The sequence below is a fragment of the Tachypleus tridentatus genome, chromosome 9, assembly GCF_004210375.1.
Source record: "Tachypleus tridentatus isolate NWPU-2018 chromosome 9, ASM421037v1, whole genome shotgun sequence".
NCBI lineage: Eukaryota > Metazoa > Arthropoda > Merostomata > Xiphosura > Limulidae > Tachypleus > Tachypleus tridentatus.
The window spans coordinates 110790311-110806698 of NC_134833.1; the positions used below are offsets into that span (position 1 = coordinate 110790311).

At 32.4% G+C, this 16388-nt stretch overlaps 1 protein-coding gene across 1 annotated transcript in view; it reads left to right on the forward strand.

Moving 5' to 3' along the window:
- The window catches only part of LOC143226040 (synaptotagmin-10-like), a 43287-nt gene that overhangs the window by 9988 nt on the left and 16911 nt on the right, over positions 1–16388 (forward strand). Inside the window, exons 2-5 of the mRNA XM_076456441.1 lie at positions 8812–9174; positions 11774–11955; positions 14695–14799; positions 15661–15879. Coding sequence (XP_076312556.1) covers positions 8812–9174; positions 11774–11955; positions 14695–14799; positions 15661–15879 — 869 coding nt within the window. The remainder of the gene's footprint in view (positions 1–8811; positions 9175–11773; positions 11956–14694; positions 14800–15660; positions 15880–16388) is intronic.

Genomic DNA, 16388 nt, shown 5'->3' on the forward strand with positions numbered 1-16388 from the left:
TCTACTTGTATTGTTGTCTGCATGATCTAAGCGTCTATTTTTACACGTAGACTGAAATAAAACTCAGTAACAAACGCTCGGTTAAAACATACACAATGAAGTTGTTTTTGTTGTTTTTTTAGATCCAGAAGCAATGTACGGTAAAAATAAACAAATTATAACACTATAAGATATCCCACAAACCAACTTTGCCCAGCTAATCATACAATCTATATTTTGCTGTAAAGACCCCTTTTTCTTATCCTTACTTTAATACAGATAGTTAACCTAATTACTTTATGTAGAGAAGCGAACAACGTTTCGACCATCTTCGGTCATTGTCAGGTTCACCTCTTTCTCTCTTTGCGAAACGTTGCTCGCTCCTCTACATGAAAAATTTTCTCAACCCAAACCAGCCGTTTTTACATATATATTTCTCCACAAGTGGATTTTCTTGTCATCACTGAACCTAATTACTAGTTTTGACATAATTATACCCTTCAATATGTGCCTGACATACGGTTAAGGATGCTTCAAGTAAATAGAAATAAATTATATGCTCAGATCACATAAAAAATGCATTTTATTTCCACTACTTTTGTTTGTTCGAAGTTAAGCACAGAGTTACACGATATGCTGTTTGTGCTCTGCCCACCACAGGTATCGAAGCCCGGTGTCTAGGCTGCAGACATACCACTGTATCACTGCGCCTCAAGTATTCAACTTTGTTTTTTTCTGGAATATAATTATACTCCTATTCTTAAAGAAAGTATACCTTTATTATTTATCCGCGTTATTGTATACATTTTTCAAAATATCTCTAACTCTATCAAATGTGATTAAAAACTTAAAAAGGTATAAATACATGTGTAACAATACACATTGTAGTTCCCACAGAATACACTTTGTAATAGGGTTAAAAACAGGCTATATATACCAAGCGTATTGAATTAAAAACGCATTATAATAGGTCAATTACTTTAGAAAAAGACAGGTAAGAAAGGAGTCATTCTCTCAAATTCCATTTGTATAATAATGGTTGTTAACAAGAAAAATTTTATATATTTCATAAACGTTAAAGTATATCACATATCCACGCAATCAAAACAGACTACGTATCTAATGCATTTTTATTTTAATTGCAACAATAAGAGTTTGTTTAGTGACTAGTATGTTAAAAAAACTGAAAAATACCTAAAGTATCAAAGCTTAACCGGATTATAATCGCTGAATCTGTTTAAAGAAAACATAAAATTGATCAAAACTGATATCTTTACTTATTTTTTTTGAAACATAATTCTATAATAGCTCAGATTTAGTGTCTCTGTTCTTTATGAGTGTTTTGAAAAAGCATTCTACTAAAGCCTGTATTCTTATGTATTTGGATGACAAAATAAAACTGCGTCATAATTGGCGGTTATATTTTTATGTCTATTTAGGGAAGTTTCTAAAACCGGTCGTAATACACCTGTTTTTTATATATACACTTGGTTTTACAATATATTACAATAGTGAGTCGTGGAGATCGTTTTACTTGTACTTAGTAAATTAATCATTTTGACTTTCAAATATTTCAATAACAGTTCTCTTTCTCGTAATATTTAAATCGTGTTTGGTGTCTGTAAACAAGCATTGTGCAAACCTTTTTCATTCTTTTCTTTGTGACAAACGTGCTGTTGTCATCTTCTATATAAACATTTCTCGTTTTGCTTTATTATTTATTATTTGAACAATTCACACTATACTCCACAAAGAGACACTTTCTAGGCTAATTATGACTACCTCTTTTAACCGAACATTTTTAATTCATTTGTATGTTATTATTTTAGTCGTGACTCCTTAAACTTTTCGTTTTTGCCACCGCGTTTTGGCTTATCTTCATCAATCACACTACTGTTGGCGACAGTGAAACATCATCAGGCCTCTACTGGTAGCCAACCTGAGGCATAGTGAATGAATATCATGTACTACTGGTAACCAGCTTTAGAAACGGGACGTAGTTCGCTAGTCACTCTTTTTTTTAGCTGCAGTGAAACATCATCAGGCCTCTACTGGTAGCCAACCTGAGGCATAGTGAATGAATATCATGTACTACTGGTAACCAGCTTTAGAAACGGGACGTAGTTCGCTAGTCACTCTTTTTTTTAGCTGCAGTGAAATATCATAAAGGCCTCAACTGGTAGCCAATCTAAGATATATTAAAATAACGTCATGTATTCTTAATATTCAACCTTAGCAATAACATAGTCCACAATCCATGTCTGTTTTTTTTTTAGAATATAGTAACATAACGTCAAATACTGTTGGGAGCTGGTCTTAGTGACGAAATGCTGTTCATCAATCACATCTGCTGTTAGCAACGGTGGAACAATTTCACGTTCAATGGGTAGCCAGTCTTAATGACGAAACATAGTTCTCTAGTCACGCCTGTTGCTAAGTTATGATGAAGTAACGTTAAGTTTTGCTTGTAGCCAATATGAGTGACGGAACGCATTTCATCAATCTGATCTGTTTCTACTTACATTGGAAAATCACAATATTCTACTGATAGTATATCTCTCATACTTTTTTCTAAGATATTTGAAGTAACCTCCAATTAGGCTTGTAAACCATCTCAGTAATTGGACACGACCCACATTCCAAGAATTTAAGTAGGTCAAAATCCTAAATCAATTTTAAACCTATTGAAAACTGTTTATGAAAAACTATAGGAAAATTCACTGAAAAACTAAAAAATAATAATAATTAATAATAAAGATAACCTTATTAATTTAAAAAAAAATGTCATTTCTATTTCGGCCATATCCACGCAATGTATGTGATTAAATCCTCTGATATTAATAATAAAACTATTAAAGTATTGCCTGCACTGAAAAAAAAATAGTTGAATTAATAAATATTTTTTTAATAATTACTGGAATTAATCTTTAAAAGAAAATTAATAGTAGATAATTTATCTATAGTTAAAAGCATTATAATGTTTTAAAGAAACATTATATACTTAAAAATTAGTATGTTAGATATATTACTAATTTTTCATCACATTAATATACCATGAAGGAACTCTGTGTATTTTGTACGATGGAAAGACAGAAATCTGAGAAGTTAAATTCTCTAAACATTATTTGCTCTAGTAAATAAATATGGTTCATAATTAATTAAGCCGTTTAAATAAAACCCAAATATATAAATGCTCATAATGTAATAAAAAAATTTACCGACAAACGTAAAGTTCAAATTGTATATAAAATTGTGTAAATTACCACTTCCCTTACTTCTCTTCTTTTGCCATTTTAGCTACATTTTCTTTAGCAGTATGTAAATGTTTTAACTCATTTCAAGTTCTCAAATATTAAATGATAATTGCCTTTTAGATTATATATATTTAAACCAATTATAATTCTCAAAAGATAATATTAGACTTACAGATGAAAATACAGAAAACATCAAGAGTAAACAAATTATTATCAAATGTAATATATTATTGTACACTTCAATCATTTTAATTAATTAATAATCCAATGCACATATATCATAATATGCTCAATATTTTTCAGCTTTTTCCCAATCAGATTGGTAGTCTTTCAGCCTTTCGGTAGTAACTAATTTACATGAAAAATAATGTATATCCGTTTAATTAATGCAATCAAATTTTAATTTTTAAACACAATAATATATAAGTTTGTAACACATATATACTAACAAATTTAAAGAGTTTATATAAATAAATACAAAATATAATGTGCTATTTAAGAAAGTAAAACGTGATTAAAATGACTTTAAGTAGGTCATAATTCATGAAGGAAAAAAACCCTCAAAACGTTCATGTTAAGTGTTGTTCATGAATTGATACATTGGGAGGTAGGAAATGTTTAGAACTATCCTGAAACACATGGATGATATCTTTACTGAAGTTTTTATTTATGTTACTATGCTAATCTATATCAAAAATCCTATAAATTAGGTGTAGTGTATTTTGGTACCGGTTGCTAAAGTATAATTCAAACCAAACACTATGTTTACTTTAACACCTTCTCGTTTTGTTTTAGTTCTACCGTCTGCTTGCGTCGTTATTAGCTTATATAAATTTTGAGCAACATTTTCAGTGAGACTAAATTAAGAAAACTCGCATACTTAACAAGCTGGATAATTAGTTCTAAATATTTGAGAATGTGAGTATGTCTTCATTAAATATGTAACTTATGGTAATTTTCAAATATATACACTCAGCTAACCTTCACAGTTTACATGTTTTAAACTGGGTCCTCTTTGCGATTTATTTTCTCACTATCTACCAACAGAAACTCTTATCTAATATCTGTAAGTTAACCCCTATTTACGTGTCTGTAGTAGAGGTTAACTAATGCATTACTTAATATATGACAACTTCCAATCCCTGGGAAATAAAGAAATGGTTTTGAGCCTTTCTTGAATTTTAACCACAATATGCCAACTTCTCACGCGTTCTCATCAATCAGATATTTAAGTTGAGAAATACAATAAATAAGCCATTTGAGAAGGTGAAATCTTCTAACCAAGTCATTCTACTGTTTTATCTTGTCATTTCCATCCGTCTCCGATTCAATCAGAACGCACGTAATTGGAAAGACCAAGTGAAACTTGTAGACAAAAATAACCATCAGTATTTTCATGGTCACTGAAACTATGAAGATTCTTTTGTCTTTTTCAAAGTTTGATACGAGCCACATATAGCATCTTACATTTCTTCAAACTAGCTTGTTACTCGATCAAGTAATCCTTTGTCTGCACAGAGAATGTATTGCAGTTTACAAAAAAAAAGGGAAAAAAATAATTTAGATGCACAAAAGCCCCATCTTCCCATAGAATTTTCTTAAAATCAGTTATCATTTTCGTGTTTAAATAAACAACATATCTATTTGTTACCATTCTTATAAATAAACGTTAGCTGCTACAGGTCTTAGTGATCATTCTATATTATTTACTTATAAACCAGTTAACCTTCAAGGGTTTCCTTAACAAGAATATCAATTTGTTTCGATTATCACTTCACGAACAAAGAAACTAATTAGTAAACTATTGTTGCAACGTTTAAAGATCACTCATTTCTGAGGGTTATTAAATTTGTTGAAATATTTTTGAGATTACATGTCAATCTAACATGGATTTCAAAACTGAAAGATTTATTTCGTTGCTAAAACAATTTATGAATGGTTAAAATCACGACCTTAAATGTACCTGAAGTTGTCAAGGAGGAAAATTCAAACCTAAGCAAATTAACAAGAACTTATACCATGCATTACCAAAATAATCTATGGTGCATCTTCATAGAAAAGCCTTTTAGTGTAATAATGGAAAATTACCAGTAAACTATACCAATACCAAATATTTCCGTTTAATTTCCGCTATAGTTTCTGAGGAGTTAAGCAGTCAAACACACTTATGTCAGTAAAGCTTGTTAAGTACGTCAAAATATATGTTCAAAAACATTATGTTGTCTTTATCTTCTAGCTATACGAACTAGAAGGGCTTTTTATTTGCTAAGAACTTAATTAATAAATGCTGCTGAGTAAAAAAAAATCGAAAGGAAATCCCTTAGAAATGTAAGTAGGACGTCGTATTAATCCTCCAGCAAAAGAACTAGATTACCTCGTAATAAGCATAAAACACTTAGAAACGGAAAGAAATGAACTCAAAATTTCAAAATTTGGTACAATCGTTGAAAGTTGAGCAGAATGTTTAAATGGATTTATTATTCATTTTCTTTCAAACACCCGCAATGTCTATTATTTAACGATCTTGTTATAAGTATTTTCGTAAAACGTTCTTATGGGAAAGTAAATTTATACTGGAGTTCTATTAACTAAATATACACAGAAAGTTTTGTGTGATTTAGGTTTCAATACATCAAAATTTGATTCTTAATCTAGTTTGTGAAAATATATAAGCAGACTGAATATAAAATAGATGAGTAAGTTATTATAACTTCCGAACGAGCAATAAAAAAGTTCTGTATTGAAACGCGTAAAGTCACGCACTCTATCTGATCGTAACGTAGCATAGCGACTATCAGCACTGCGTGCAAGTGGGGCTAGTTGCGCACCTGATTTGAGAGTGGGCAGGTATAAAAAAAGTGGTACTAGTGTCGTATTCAAAAATCGTAGATGACATTGCCTGTTTGAATTAGACGCAAGTTCTACTACGTTTAAAAGCTTTGGTGTTCACGCTGTAAATTAGTTCTATAAACAAACGTAATATATTTACAGCTGCGTTGTTTGCCTTCTGAAAGTTTTAGAAGTTTTGTAACTGTGTCCGTTAATGAAACTTTGGGGAGTTTATGGTTTACTGCAATCAAAGTGTTTCAGGGTTTTTGAAGTGAGTACATTTTTATCAAACTAAAGTTTTCTTTTACAGCATGTTAATGAAGAGAAAAGGCTTTTTTGTTCCAATTTTTAGTTTCGTCATTTATAAGGAAACTTATTTTTTCATTATTTTCTGAATTTCATTTATTTTTTATTAAAAACAAACAAAGAAACGAGATGTCAAGGAACTATAGAAATCCCATACATATATTAAGTTCAACTATTAGATCCAAAATGGAAAACTAAAATAGGTTGCACTAACTTTGAAAAATCCAAGCTCTGTTAGCAACGCATTAAAAACACATTAAAGTTGAAGAAAGATGCAAACTTGTAATAACTTAATATGTGCTAATAACCAGTCCTTACAAGTTACCTTATTATATTGATAAAAACGTGTAATTTTTGAAAAATACAAAATTTATGATAAATTTTAATTTGCTACCAGTGATATTTCCGAAACTCCGGTTATTCTATCTTACATATCTTACCTTGGTGTGTTTGAGCAGCTTAGAAATATGATTAGAGGAAACAATCTCATATTTCAAGTCCGAACAAAAATAGAACCCAAAGCTGAAATAAACAATAAATTCGGCTTGTGAATATACAAAAACCACTAGACCCGTTTGTATTCTACACCTTGTTTCCCTTTGTTTGCAACCAAACACAAGTATTTCTATTATTTCAATGTAGTAACATATACATATATTTATGTATGTGTAACATTGCTTTAAAATCTCCTAAGCTAAGACAAGCTCCATTTGCGATTGACCAAGAAACCTGTTCTTGTTTCACAAATACCTTATAACTGCTTTAAAACCTTAAGCATCAAGAATTTTGTTCGTCTTCTCTATCACGTTCGAGTAACTTAAAACTGAACTTCGAATAATTTTCTGAGCATTATAATAATTTTAAATGAAGGACATATACGTCTCATAACCTATATGAATAACTACAGTAGTTTTATTGATCAGAAATAAACGTACCCGGACTCTGTAAACATGTAAAATAACATTGCAATTAGAAAATGTGCGTGTGTTTTCTTACAGAAAAGCCACATCGGGCTATCTACTGAGCCCACCAAGGGAAAACCAGCCCATGATTTTAGCTTTGTAAATCCGTAGACTTACCGCTGCACTAGCGGGGGACAATTAGAAAATAAAAAGTTTTCATCGTTTTTCCAAAATTGCTATAGTTACAAGAATGTGATAGCTGTCGAAACTGCATCATGACTTTTACCACAGTTATCACTACATTTAGATCAAAATTAATGCTAAGTAATTCAATGTATGTACAACAGTAATTTATAACTTCGGACAAATTGTTTGTTTTTGTTTGATTTTTGAATTTCGCACAAAGCTACTTGAGGGCTATCTGTGCTAGCCGTCTCTAATTTAGCAGTGAAAGACTATAGGGAAGGCAGCTAGTCATCAACACCCCGCCAACTCTTGGGCTACTCTTTTACCAACGAATAGTGGGATTGGCCGTCCATTATAACTCCCCCACGGCTGAAAGGGCGAGCATGTTTGGCGCGACGGGGATGCGAACCCGCGACCCTCAGATCACGAGTCGCACGTCTTAACACGCTTGGACATGCCGGGCCTTCGGACAGATAAAAGAAACGAAAACAAATTATTTGCAACACACACAGCATATCTTAATTTGTTACATTACACACTTTAGAACATACGTAGTTTATATTTCTCACTTTGGTGCTATAGCTTGACTTCAATGTTTATTTTCATTCGTTCACCCTATATCAAACCTCAACACAATCAATATTTCCTTCAGGGTTTCTATTATCTTCCAGCATCTCAGGGTAAGTAACATAAAACAATATCTTACAACCTGCTCAGTCACCTCTGACAAAATAATTCTAGACAGATTACTTTAAAGTATTTGGTTGGCACTGCGAGCTGTAATAAAAACACTACACGTATAGCCATTGCATCGTTTGTTGCTTAATCTAGCATTACTTTTTTCTTGGCTTGACTTAATTCATTTCAGTTATTCGTTCTTTAAAAGTGGGAAGGTACATTCTTTACCTCAATTTACCTTGTTCCATCGTCTAGTATATATGCACGATATGCATAGAAAGCGCTTATGGTCTGACTGATGACAACAAATTATTCAATCAAAAGTAATATCCTTTATCTTAGTGAATTCTGGGTCAAATTTAATACACTGATTTTGCTCAAATATCGTTATTTGGATTTATGTTTAAATTTTTGCTACTAGCTTCTGTAAATAAAATTGAGCGTAATACATCAGTTTTCCAACCTTTTAACATTCCTAAAGTTGCAAGAAATTTCTTTGTACTACCAAAGTTTTAGTGCTCTTGAAGATATTATTACCAAATATTTGTACATTCTTCAAAAAAAAAATCTGTTGATTAAAACCTTGCAAAATTAACTTTACTGTACCTGTGTTTACATATCATTATTGTAGTTATTGAAGGCATTACAATAAGTTTACGGAATTCTTTCTTTTTTAGATACTGCATATGTTGAAGTGCCCCAGCTTATTGTTGCTATCATAATCATAGTTGTAGCAGTTGTAGGCGTGATGACTTATTTCAGCTATCGCTGGTTAATCTCCATTCTTCAACCAAACCAGTCTACAAATGACAGTAGTACTACCCTAATGCCCAATATACGGTCATCAGAGTCTATTAACACCCCTTCATTGAAGATAAGCTACAGCTTACCTCATATAACAGAACAAATTCCAAAAGAAGTTAATTGTAAGAAAATCACTCCTCCTCGTCAGACCACTTTACCAATTGTTCCAACTCGTCATTTAACATTTCAGAGGCAACTTTCTCACCGTCTGGATATCTACAATGTTCCATTTGAAAGTAAGTAATTGTTCGAATATTCTTCAGCTAAACTAGTTTCCATAATGTGTTAGTAGTTGTTTCTCTGTAACATAAAATAAAAAAACATATTTTCAGAAAAAATAATCAGACGAGACCCACTAAAAACTTAGGTTATCAAATTATGTCTGATGCAAGTTTAAGCACACCAAGCTTTATAGCAACATACAATAAAATATGTTACTACAAACTAAGACATTTATAAACTCGACTAACTTCGCATATGTCAGTATATTGTTTTAGAATAAACCTAATTAGTAAAAACAGTGAATTATATTATGATAGTCCAGTGAATGCGCAATAGGTTAATTTGGACAGATAAAAAGGGACATTTTATAAAGTATAAATACCATTCGGTGAGATTCGTGTCTTCAAGACATCAAGCTTGTTTCTTTTTCATGAAAAAAAGTATTAATTAATATGAAACAAAGTAATTTGGTGCTTATAGTAATAAGATAAAAAAATCAACTTGCTGTTATTTATAATGGGATAAATAGAAAACCTAGAATGATATATAATTAAACATTTAGTAATACTAAGAAATAAGGAAAAGTCAGTTTCTCGAATTTTTGCAGATACGGAAGTATTTTATTGTTACAAGTATTCTCTTTAAAGCGTATTGAAATGCGCGTAAAATCAAAAATAAAAGCGAATACTCAGATTATCAAAGCTCCTAAATGCCTTTAAAAAACTATATTAATCTACGATTATGTTTAATAGAAAAAATGTAAAAGGCTTTCGGCATTGGAGGTCTAAAAAACCCTCTTTATGAAGGAAAGAAACAACTATTAACCAAATGAATATTCTTAACGAGAGTGGCTACGAAAATAGCTTTATAAGGATGTAAATTTAAAAAAAAAAATTCATCTTTTCTATTCTCATGAAAAATTTGTAAATTATGCATTTAATATACCTGAACCGTAAGACAGTGTTTAATAGAAACAAGCCATCGGAAATTTACGCAAAGCTACACAATGTATGTCCTCAGCTATTTTTAGAGAAGAGACACATTGCGCTATCTACTATTTCCACCGCGGAATATCGAACTCCGAATTTTAGCGCTGTAAATCTGTAGACATAGCGCTTTTCATTCTGAGGGCGTTTTTTATTTTAAATTAATAGACTATAACACACTTTCAATTCTAAAAATGAGAAACAGATTTTTGAGGCAACGGAATAGGAACAATAAATCTTCAGATTCACATTTCATCATGTTAGCTCCATAAACCATGAAAATAACATAACTTAGATTACTCAGGCTATCTTGTTTTGTTAGTTTGTTTTAATTATATATGTTTCTTAGTTTCCCTAGGAAATTGGTATTGTTTTAATTTTTTTAATTAAATAAATAGGATTTGGTTATTTCCTTTTAAATACTTTAAGTAACTCTCTCTGTTCCCAGTATAATAACAATGTAATATCGTAACGATTTAGATTCTGAACTAGAACTGTACTTATTCTGAAGATACTTAGCATTTACAGGCCTCTAAGTGGATAATCATTCCAACTACAGCAGGTTTGGTGAGAATCTAATGCGGTCTCTTCTGCTTCCAGTGGGCTTTTATCTCCTTTTCTCGCTAAGTTTTGTGTATGAAACTAGTTGTTTTTTTTATAAAGTGAATAACTTTTCCATTCCTTTTTTGTATTATTTGGACCATTTTCGAAAAAAATACGCTTTCCTATCATTTTAGTTTTTTACTATTCACATGCTATAAAATTGTCGTGATATTTTGTATTATCACTGACATACTAAACATTAAAATGATGACTCATATTTCATAAGTTTTCCGCGAAAACTGGCGTCACTGTAAACTTTCTTTATAATGCATGTTTAGCTAGTCGTGACCTAATGGTTAGCGCATCCAGTTGCAGGTCAGAGAATTCAACGTTCTTATCACGAAACGGATGAATATGTTGCTCGTTTTTGTCAATGCGTGTGTTATGAGAGTGACAGTCAATCAAATCGTTTGTCTCAATACCAAACAAAACCCTTGTGCTCAAAGTTGAAGCTGCAGGTTCTGATAGCTGACTGTCTTTTCTCTGTCATGTTTTGTTTTCCAAAACTAAGATTATGTAATTTTATCTTGTTAATAAAAGTAAATAATTTTTATCATTTTTATAAGACAAAAATTGACCTCCTTGTGTTGATCATTACTTTTACATTTAACTTTTCACATGCTTCTTACGTCCCATAGAATTTGTAAAGAAAAACTTAGACCTTCTAATTTATTGAAGACTTTATTCACATGCTAGAGGTATTCCAGAAAGTTTAAAGAGACGAACTCTAGAGCTTAGAAATAAGCAACAGTTACGTTTAACTTAATTTTTTGTTAAAAATGTCTTGATTGATTGTCTGCCTCTGACAACAGTGTAAAATTAAAAAAAAACAACGTAAAATAACAACTAATAATTTCTGTCCTGATATTTCATCTAGACTGTAAATATTAAAGAAATTCATAGAATATATACATACCACTTGCTAGAATAATATACATTTTTGTTGTTTTTCAAAAAAAGTTTCCAAAAGTTTACCTGTTTTGTTAAACAATCAACGTGAATATATATATATATATATATTCAGTTTGTAACAAGCCTCCACGTGAAATTCCATCTGTCGGAGAAATCAAACCGGAATTGTACAAGAGGGAAACTTCCACTGAGTGTGGGGGTACGTTGGGAGACGACTTAGAACTCGGAACCCCCTGCGGCAAAATCCACTTTGCTCTAAAGTACGATGAAGACATGGAAGGATTAATTGTCAGAGTAAGAATACTGTTATTGTCGTTCAAATCGAACCCGACATTTTTTAAGTATTAAAATAACGACAATTACCAAACACCGAGAGAGAAAGTCGTAAAGCAGTTATTTGATGCGACCTTTGTTACAATCACTGAAAAACAAAAACTACCAAATGCTAATTAAAAGTGATAAAAATATTGTTCATAAGGCACTTGTAATTAAAGTATTCTTTTAACAAAATAGTTGCTGTCCAAGTCAAAAAATGATATTGTCTGAGTTGATAAGTTAATTAGTGCCTATCTCAAAATATTTTGTATATGTTGAACTAAAACGTATTCAAACTCTCATAGATATTACATTCATTATTTTAATTATACAAATACTTTTTCTTCATACAAATAATGCCTGTATAAGGCAGACGAGTAATGTTTTTGTTTTGTTTTTCTCTGTTTGATATTCACTAAACTAGTCAAAGAAGTAATGTTGTGTAATTTATATAATCACTGGTTGATTCAAGAAACTAGTGTTGACTGGATATAAAGTTGACACAGAAGACAAGAAACTAGTATTGAGGAGTTAAAATAATCTTTGTCTAGGTCAATAAACTAGTGTTGACTGGATATAAAGTTGACACAAGAGAAGACAAGAAACTAGTATTGAGGTGTTAAAATAATCTTTGTCTAGGTCAATAAACTAGTGTTGACTGGATATAAAGTTGACACAGAAGACAAGAAATTAGTATTGAGGAGTTAAAATAAACTTTGTCTAAGGTCAATAAACTAGTGTTGACTGGATATAATTGACACATGATGAGAGAAGAAACTACTATGAAGTTGTAAAGTTTTTTCGTTTTTTTGAATTTCTGCGCAAACCTATATGAGGGCTATCTGCACCAGCTGTCCTTAATTTAGCAGTGTAAGACTAGAAGGAATGCAGATAGTCATCACCTCCCACCCTCAACGCTTGGGTTACTCTTTTACCAACGCAAAAAGGGTTTCACGGTAATATTATAACAAACTCCACGGCTTAAAAAGCGAGCAAGTTTGATGTGAAGAAATTTGAACCTACGAGGCCTCGCATGGCCAGGTGGGTTAAGGCGTTTGACGCGTAATCTGAAGGTCGCGGGTTCGAATCCCCGTCGCACCAAATATTCTCGCCCTTTCAGTCGTGGGGGCGTTATAATCTGACGGTCAATCCCACTATTCGTTGATAAAAGAGTAGCCCAAGAGTTAGCGGTGGGTGGTGATGACTAGCTGCTTTCCCTCTAGTCTTACACTGCTAAATTAGGGACAGCTAGCGCAGATAGCCCTTGAGTAGCTTTGCCCGAAACTTAAAACAAACAAACAGTCGAGCCCACGAACCTCAGATTACGAGTCGAGCGCCCTAACCACCTGGCCATGCTTGGTCCGAGTGGTTATGATAGTTAATCATTGAGTCATGAAACCAGTATTGTTAGGATGAGACAACAAACTAGTGTTGCTGGAACATAATAGACACATATTGAGTTGAAAACTAGCATTTAGTGGTTAAAGTAGTCAGTAACTAAGTTAAGAAATTAGAAAACACCGTCTATATTAAAGGAGCAATTCTTTTTAAGTGAAATTGTCTCAGTTCAGTCAAGAAAGCTAGAATGTTATTAAGAAAGTTTCAGATTGGCCCGGCATGATCAGCTGGTTAAGGCACTCGACTCGTAATCTGAGGATCGCGGGTTCGAATCCCCGTCACATCAAACATGATCGCCCTTTCAGCCGTTGGGGAGTTATAATGTGGCAGTCAATCCCACTATTCGTTGGTAAAAGAGTAGCCCAAGAATTGTCGGTGGGTGGTGATGACTAGCTGCCTTCCCTCTAGTCTTACACTGCTAAATTATGGACGGTAAGTGCAGATAGCCCTTATGGAGCTTTGCGCCAAATTTAAAACAAACTACTCAGACTCAACAGACAACGAATACTTATTTATAACTATGATATTTTGTATTAGCAAAAGCTGGTAATTTGTAAGAATTTCTGTATTTTCAGAAAAAGAATTATAAGACACACTATGACTTTAACCCCACTATTCCAAAATAATAATTTGAGTTTTAAAACCAGGACCATCAGATTATGATATATGGGCGAGAGTTTCCTGGCGGGATTGCGGTAACTTTATCGACTTGTAGCACTAATATCGGGGGTTTGCTTCCTCGCGATGAACATAGCATATAGCCCAGTGTGGGTTTTCTTTAAAACAAACTAGCAAGAATTTGCTTGGACTAAACGAACTCAGAAACACATTCTACAAAGCTGAGTCAATACAGTTATTGAATTTATCCTGACGTACGTAGAAAAACGTTAAAGAAAAAAATCGATCATTAGGCTACATACCAGGGGGTTAATTAGTAAACCATTATAGAAACGTAGTTATTAGAAAAACAGCAGAGCCTGAAAACGAATATCAAATAATGGTTCTAAGAATACGCTTTCAGCTGTTACTTGATTATACATTAGTTCTTGTATTAGTATTATTTGAACTTGAACTTAAAATATGTCAATATTTAATTATCATGATAGTATTAACGATAAATATATTAATCTCCAAAGTGTAATCAGAGATAAATACCCCCCCATCCATTGTGTTTTTCCAGAGATCTAACAGCTATTGTAGTATGTTATTAATATTATTGATATGTTTAAATTTTGTAAAGACAACTAAGTGTTCATGAATATTATATTCTCTATTCTTTAAGGAAGATATAAAGTTAATTTAATCCAATGGTTACTGTAGATTTTGCAAGCCAGAGATCTCCCAGTGAAGGATTTCATGGGATCCTCAGATCCATACGTGAAGGTTTATCTTCAGCCAGATCGGAAGAAGAAGTTTCAAACTCGGGTTAGTAAGTTTCACATCTGCATTCTATATTAACGTACTATGCCCGCTCCTCTGTTTAACGCTGTAAATTTCCATGATTAACAATGCTGGTTCCTTGTTAAGTTCAGAACTACAGTTTTCTCTTCTGTGTCCAGCTTTACAGTCTCGACTCCTATCTTTAGTTTCGCATTCTCTATTCTTCTGTTTATCCATGCAGTATCCACTCATCTGTTTAACCTTGCAGTCCTATGTTTAGTAGTCTTTTTCTTCTCTATTAAGTTTTGCACATTCCTCCATATGCTTAGTCCTAAAGCAACAGCGTTTACATAATCAATTGATTTCACAGAGAAAACTAGTTTAACACTTTTTTAGAGTTGATGTGTAGTTTGGCTTAATACAGAAAAAAAAACGGCAATTTGAAACTCCAAAGAATTCATTACAGTTTCCATTTCACTCCCTGACTTGTACCTCCTAATATGGTTTAAGATAAGACTGAAAAACGAATTATAGCGACGTTAAATATGTTTTGATAAACTGATTTATCAAATATTAAAAAGCCAGCTATCCAGCTATCATTATCATTAAAACTAGGACAGAACAGACAAGTGTTTTAACATATATAGGCCAATATATGAGTGCAGAATGAGCCATATCAGGCACGTACGCACACACTAAAGATGGTAGAGATGTTAACCTAAAGTGCACCTTTTTTTAACAATAACTAAATATTACATGCGAACTGATAGTAGTGGTGATAATTTAAACATTTGGAATTGTGTAACGATCAAGCAAACATAAATTAATAATTGTAATAAGCATTTGTTACGTTGTTTGTAGATTCGTTTTTCTTTACCTTGCGAATTATTTACTCATGTTTTACAGGTCCATAGAAAAAATTTAAACCCAGTCTTTAATGAAACGTTTGTATTCGGTGTCAGTTACGACCAATTGAAGAGCCGCACATTACAGTTTTCTGTATATGACTTCGACCGATTCTCCAAACATGACTTAATTGGACAAGTTCTCGTCAAAGAATTGGCTGAGCTGTGTGACGTCAAGCATGAAATGGAGTACATCATGGATATAATGTGTGTGCCTCAGGTCAGTAACTTAAGATATCAAACTAAAGACTAGGATGTATAAATTACACTTGATAAAAATCTGAGCACCATAATGTTGTCTCTCTACATTAATTGATCGGTTACTTTAACTCTACACCCTAATCATGTCTATAATGTAAGAGTTTTCCCATCTTATGTATTTTTGCCTAGTTTTGTATAAAAGTGTTGTGTACTTTTTAGATAGTGTTAAGCCTGTATTACAGTAAATAGTAAATTTCACATTAAAGTCTGTAAAAGTTAAAGTAACAGTATTCCAGTATTAAGATAACGCATCCTTCTTTGCTCATAAAATCAGATCTTTATTAAATCCGTTCATTCTATGAGTAAGAACGTGGGCGTCCACAGACATTTTTTCGGAGGAGGAGCAAAGCCAAGATAAAGGCATGATTATATATGTGCTAGATGAATAAATAATTACGTTTCTCATTTTCAGAAAGGTAAGTACCTTCTTAGCTCCTCCCACTGCGGACGCCCATGGACGTTTGCCAT